The following is a 6,566-nucleotide window of genomic DNA, read 5'->3' on the forward strand; positions in this document are numbered from 1 at the left end:
TGATGCGTCAAATCAGCTTTTAATTTGACACGTCAAATAACACAATTATAGCATCATACCCCATTTCATGTCTCCACATTCCAACACGCCAGCCTCGTTTAGCATGATATATTCCATTGTGACATAATTCCGCGATATGTATTAATTTACATCACTTTCAATTTGAGACTTTTATTTTGAAGGCAAACCAGCAAATTACACTATTGTAGCTAATCCTTATTGTGGCTACCTTCACATAGATGGGTCCGACCACCATTAATCAAATAAGAACTGTCTTATAAATTAGGGTCATTTTAGATGACACCTAGCTATATAGTTAGCTAGCTAACGATAAGGACTGAAACAGATTATGTCATTTTGCTATGTTTTTGGGGAAGAACATTGTTTGCATCCATCAGCTAGCTCGCTTTCTTTAAGACCAGCATTTTTCCAGCGCTTGGGGACGTGTGTCTGCGCTCGTGCGGCAGCGACAGGAGCGCGAGACAAAACTTTACCCCTTGAAGTATTAAAAATACATATGTTATTCATGAAAAAAATATTGAGCCTTTCTGCTATTACAAACACATTGAATAACAAACTTCATCGAACAACAGATAGACCCCCCAAAAAATGAAAAGGAAGTTTGTTCTGAAGTGTCTGTCCTTTTTCTGAGAGATACAAGAAAGATCCGGAAATGTACTTCAACCCTTTATATTTGGCACTAAACAGTCTCCATATATACTTCCTTACATTTTTTCAACTGGTACCGGGACCTTCAGACAAGTCTTGTGAGGACAAACCGTTTGGATGCTGCAGACAATTTGGTGAGAAGACCGATGTTCGGGATGTCTCATGGTCTGACAAACGGCGCTCTGTCGCCTTTCACCGCAGATACAGAAGTGTGGCATGGGCTGATGTGGTAGATTGAGATGCGTCCAAACTGACAGATGAGGGATTTGACGGCAGAGGAAATACATGGGATGAAAGTACCACCCTGTCAGGCCTCTGATTCTGTGTATGTGATTTGGACTGTGACGGATACAGCGGAATAGAATTGATGAACAGTATCTATTTTTGTATTTTGTGTGAAGTCAACACTTTTTCTCCAGTAGGTGGCGGAAGGCACATTACATTTGTGTGACTGCAATTATACCAGAGGAGAAGAAGTGCCAGCTCTTTGCTGCTTGTTTATTGGCAGTTGAAGTGTGCAGATTGGCACACTGCCACATTTCTTCAGAATCTACATAAACCTGGACTTAGTCCCTTTCATCCTGAAAACCAAGTTATGTATGTTTTTCAAGAACTTGACTTTTCCTTTTTATAATTTTTGTTTGAATTTGAGTTTTTTAAAATTATTATTATTATTATTATTTTTACAGGGACAGGCACATTAATAAACGTTTCAGTAAAAGTGCCCGGTTTTAGCTAGCCGGCTAATTTGCAACCACTGTCCCTGGGCAACGTTCCCACGGCTACCTTGAGAGAGCTCCTGGAGAAAATAAATGGCAAGATATTGTTGGAATCCATGACTACTGGTAAATGCTATTTATTCTACCACTCCACCAGCAGCTTTCAGTACCATCCCTGGTCGTAGGTGGCCTTCCTTCAAAACCTTACAACAACTTAGATGGCACTGTGGTTAGATGTGACAAATATCAGATCCCAAGATGTTCTGGGGCATGTTTTAGTCCAGTAGGCTGCATGTACATACTGTGTACTCAAATTCAAAATACCTAGTATATGACACATATAACTGCACAGTTAAACAGTTCCTCATACAGATTAAACACTTTCACATATTTGAAATCATTTTCTCTCAGAACACTGATTGTTTTAGGAGATAATTGCTGAGTCTAGTCTCCTTGTCAGGTTGTACTACTATATTCCATCACTAGAGGGCATAACTATCTGCTTCATTGGAAGATCACAGTCAGGCTCAGGTGAATAACACCAGAGCTTAGATTTCACCACCAGTCTGACACACTGTCTGTCTGTCTGTCTGTCTGTCTGTCTGTCTGTCTGTCTGTCTGTCTGTCTGTCTGTCTGTCTGTCTGTCTGTCTGTCTGTCTGTCTGTCTGTCTGTCTGTCTGTCTGTCTGTCTGTCTGTCTGTCTGTCTGTCCGTCCGTCTGTCAATGACATTACTTTCCAGGTATCAGTGTTCCAGAACAAAGTGACTTGTGGGCTTCCCCAGTCACTGCTTATTGGTTGAAGGGATAGAAATGGTCTCATTCTAGTTCTGCGGTTAAAGGTCCCCGGGATTCCTTGTTGCAGATTGTCCGTGATATTTCAGACGACTCCCAGTGTCCTGGGGGAGAACATAGAGAATGTTATCACTGTTATGAAACGTTTATGAACTCATTCGTCGTTTTTAGATGTCTTACCTGTCTGTGATTGATCCCCTGGGCTGGGTGTCTGAGTTAAATTGGCTGGTCCTGGGCTCAGCTTTCAGGACAGGTAGGACACTGAATCCTCCTCACAGATAGACACAGGGTCAGCGCCATCTGACACACAGGATATAGAATGACACAGGCTATCAACAGTTTTATAATAGGCTACAGATAATTAGACAGGTGATTTATTTGTATCTGTACTTGTTCTTGCTCACTCGTTGGCGGCAGACGCCCCTGTGCTGTGCTGAGTGGAAGGTATGGTTGTTCCTCTGACTTCCTGTACCATCATCATCACACCGGTCTCACCTGGCCCCGCCCTACAGGAAGAGGTGTGTTCACGCAGCAGAGCGACACCCCCCCTCACCTACCTCCCCCGCACCTGAGAGGGACACAAGACCAGAAGACCAGAGTTGGCTATTCTGTGCACACAGGCTCACCATTGACCTAACTCGCTAGACACAAGAAAACACAATATTTTGAAGTTGTTATCAGTGATTGTGTATGTTCCGTCACCATGTGTGTTGTCTTTCTCCTTGTTCCTTTTACCCGTCGTGGTCCTGTTGTGGGGCGACGCTGGCCCGCCCCTCCCCCTGCCGTATCCATAGTTACCACAGTGCAGCAGGCGGGCGTAGGCGGACCTAAAGTCTCTGTTGAGGGCAGCGTAGAGCAATGGGTTCAGAGCTGAGTTGATGTACCCCAGCCACAGCACCACAGGGTAGGCTGCTGGGTAGTCCTGCATCCTCAGACCCATGATGGTAAACAGGGTGAAGTAGGGGAACCAGCACACCATGAACGCTCCGATCACTGCTGCTAGGGTCACTGTGGCTTTGTGTTCCCGTAGAGCCATCACTGTTACTGAGGTGAGTTGACGAGGGGGTGACGAGGGGTTGTTGTTGTTGAGGTTGGGTCGTGCATGGATGATGCGTCTGGCCTGGGCCCGGGCGATGCGGAGTATGCGGAGGTAGTTCCAGCACATGATCAGCAGGGGAAGGTAAAAGGTTAAGGAGGCGTCCACCGCAACGTACCAAGGGTTCAGCTCAAACTTACACTCCCTCTCCTCCCCCGGGCCGCGGTTCTGCACACTGCCGTCCACAGTGTTCCAGCCCAGGTGGATCGGTAGGAACGACACCCCCAGCGACACCGCCCACACCGAAGCCATCGTTATGGCTACCCCCCTCGGCAACACCAGCGACGAGTATCTAAGGGGTGCGGTCACGGCCAGGTATCGGTCCACGCTGATGGCCAATAGGGTGAGGATAGAGGCAGTGCATAACATAACATCCAATGAGATGTAGATGTTGCAGAGGGTTGGCCCCAGCGGCCAATCGCTGAGCTGGAGGAGGGCGGAGAAGGGCAGGACCAGCATGCCAAGCAGCAGGTCAGTGATGGCGAGGGAAACAATGAAGCAGTTGGTGAGGCAGCGGAGACGTCGTGTGGCGCAGACGGCCAAACATACCAGGACATTACCAAACACCGTCAGCAGAATGAGCAGGGACAGGGTCACACCTAATATCACCACTGACAGCATCCTTACTGAAGTCCCAGTCCCTACCCTAACCCCTACACCCAGTCTCAACCCTAACCCCTGCCCTACACCCGGTCTCAACCCTAACCCCTGCCCTACACCCGGTCTCAACCCTAACCCCTGCCCTACACCCAGTCTCAACCCTAACCCCTGCCCTACACCCAGTCTCAACCCTAACCCCTGCCCTACACCCAGTCTCAACCCTAACCCCTGCCCTACACCCAGTCTCAACCCTAACCCCTGCCCTACACCCAGTCTCAACCCCTCACTTACACCCAGTCTCAACCCCTCACTTACACCCAGTCCAACCCCTCACTTACACCCAGTCTCAACCCCAACCCCTCACTTACACCCAGTCCCAACCCCTCACTTACACCCAGTCCAAACCCCTCACTTACACCCAGTCTCAACCCCAACCCCTCACTTACACCCAGTCCCAAGCCCTCACTTACACCCAGTCTCAACCCCTCGCTTACACCCAGTCTCAACCCCAACCCCTCACTTACACCCAGTCTCAACCCCAACCCCTCACTTACACCCAGTCTCAACCCCAACCCCCCTCACTTACAACCCAGTCTCAACCTGGGTGTGTCCCATACCAATCATTTATCTTTGTGTTTGAGCTATTTTCCTGAGTCTCAACCCCAACCCCTGGAGTGTACACCCAGTCTCAACCCCAACCCCTCACTTTGATGATGGGTTGTTGAACACCCAGTCTCAACCCCAACCCCTCTGTTGGTGGCTGGTCCAGTCTCAACCCCAACCACTGCCCTACAACAACAACTCAGTCCAGTCTCCTTCAGATAATACTTATCTGGGTGTGTCTATATCCATACCAATGTGCGTAGATGGACATTTATCTTTGTGTTTGAGCTATTTTCCTGAGTATGTTTGGGTATATTTCGCATCTATTGGAGTGTATATGTTGTCAGGATGGAGGGGTCAGTTCATCATTACAGATCCTCTGATTGAAGGAGCGATGAGGAGGCTGGTGACTGGTCCAGTCAGTTTGATGATGGGTTGTTGAACAGCTCCCTCTGTTGGTGGCTGGTCCAGTCAGTTTGATGATGGGCTGTAGAACAGCTCCCTCTGTTGGTGGCTGGTCCAGTCAGTTTGATGATGGGTTTTAGAACAGCTCCCTCTGTTGGTGGCTGGTCCAGTCAGTTTGATGATGGGCTGTAGAACAGCTCCCTCTGTTGGTGGCTGGTCCAGTCAGTTTGATGATGGGTTGTTGAACAGCTCCCTCTGTTGGTGGCTGGTCCAGTCTGTTTGATGATGGGTTGTAGAACAGCTCCCTCTGTTGGTGGCTGGTCCAGTCAGTTTGATGATGGGCTGTAGAACAGCTCCCTCTGTTGGTGGCTGGTCCAGTCAGTTTGATGATGGGTTGTTGAACAGCTCCCTCTGTTGGTGGCTGGTCCAGTCAGTTTGATGATGGGTTGTTGAACAGCTCCCTCTGTTGGTGACTGGTCCAGTCAGTTTGATGATGGGTTGTTGAACAGCTCCCTCTGTTGGTGGCTGGTCCAGTCAGTTTGATGATGGGTTGTAGAACAGCTCCCTCTGTTGGTGACTGGTCCAGTCAGTTTGATGATGGGCTGTAGAACAGCTCCCTCTGTTGGTGGCTGGTCCAGTCAGTTTGATGATGGGTTTTAGAACAGCTCCCTCTGTTGGTGACTGGTCCAGTCAGTTTGATGATGGGTTTTAGAACAGCTCCCTCTGTTGGTGACTGGTCCAGTCTGTATGGGATGATGGGTTGTAGAACAGCTCCCTCTGTTGGTGGCTGGTCCAGTCAGTTTGATGATGGGTTGTTGAACAGCTCCCTCTGTTGGTGACTGGTCCAGTCAGTTTGATGATGGGTTGTTGAACAGCTCCCTCTGTTGGTGGCTGGTCCAGTCAGTTTGATGATGGGTTGTAGAACAGCTCCCTCTGTTGGTGGCTGGTCCAGTCAGTTTGATGATGGGTTGTAGAACAGCTCCCTCTGTTGGTGGCTGGTCCAGTCAGTTTGATGATGGGTTGTTGAACAGCTCCCTCTGTTGGTGGCTGGTCCAGTCAGTTTGATGATGGGTTGTTGAACAGCTTCCTCTGTTGGTGACTGGTCCAGTCAGTTTGATGATGGGTTGTTGAACAGCTCCCTCTGTTGGTGGCTGGTCCAGTCAGTTTGATGATGGGTTGTTGAACAGCTCCCTCTGTTGGTGGCTGGTCCAGTCTGTATGGGATGATGGGTTGTAGAACAGCTCCCTCTGTTGGTGGCTGGTCCAGTCTGTATGGGATGATGGGTTGTAGAACAGCTCCCTCTGTTGGTGGCTGGTCCAGTCTGTATGGGATGATGGGTTGTAGAACAGCTCCCTCTGTTGGTGGCTGGTCCAGTCTGTTAGATGATGGGTTGTTGAACAGCTTCCTCTGTTGGTGGCTGGTCCAGTCTGTTTGATGATGGGTTTTAGAACAGCTCCCTCTGTTGGTGACTGGTCCAGTCAGTTTGATGATGGGTTGTTGAACAGCTTCCTCTGTTGGTGGCTGGTCCAGTCTGTTTGATGATGGGTTTTAGAACAGCTCCCTCTGTTGGTGACGGGTCCAGTCAGTTTGATGATGGGTTTTAGAACAGCTCCCTCTGTTGGTGGCTGGTCCAGTCAGTTTGATGATGGGTTGTTGAACAGCTCCCTCTGTTGGTGACTGG

At 48.9% G+C, this 6,566-nt stretch overlaps 1 protein-coding gene across 4 annotated transcripts; it reads right to left on the reverse strand.

Moving 5' to 3' along the window:
- Window positions 1-2,010: 2,010 nt before the first annotated feature.
- hrh2a (histamine receptor H2a) lies at window positions 2,011-3,987 on the reverse strand. 4 transcript variants are annotated; one of them, XM_029648140.2, is made up of 4 exons: window positions 2,884-3,987; window positions 2,586-2,749; window positions 2,362-2,481; window positions 2,011-2,285 (listed from the first exon to the last, which is right to left on the reverse strand). In XM_029648140.2, exons 1-2 carry the CDS (start codon window positions 3,896-3,898, stop codon window positions 2,706-2,708), a joined length of 1,059 nt encoding a protein of 352 aa, XP_029504000.1. In that variant the 5' UTR covers window positions 3,899-3,987; the 3' UTR covers window positions 2,011-2,285; window positions 2,362-2,481; window positions 2,586-2,705. The 4 variants fall into 4 exon arrangements, with proteins under 4 accessions (XP_029504000.1, XP_029503996.1, XP_029503997.1 ...); XM_029648136.2 differs by having other exon boundaries at window positions 2,586-3,987; XM_029648137.2 differs by having other exon boundaries at window positions 2,362-2,510; window positions 2,586-3,987.
- Between the last annotated feature and the right edge of the window lie 2,579 nt (window positions 3,988-6,566).

This window comes from Oncorhynchus nerka, linkage group LG5 (genome assembly GCF_034236695.1).
Source record: "Oncorhynchus nerka isolate Pitt River linkage group LG5, Oner_Uvic_2.0, whole genome shotgun sequence".
Lineage (NCBI taxonomy): Eukaryota > Metazoa > Chordata > Actinopteri > Salmoniformes > Salmonidae > Oncorhynchus > Oncorhynchus nerka.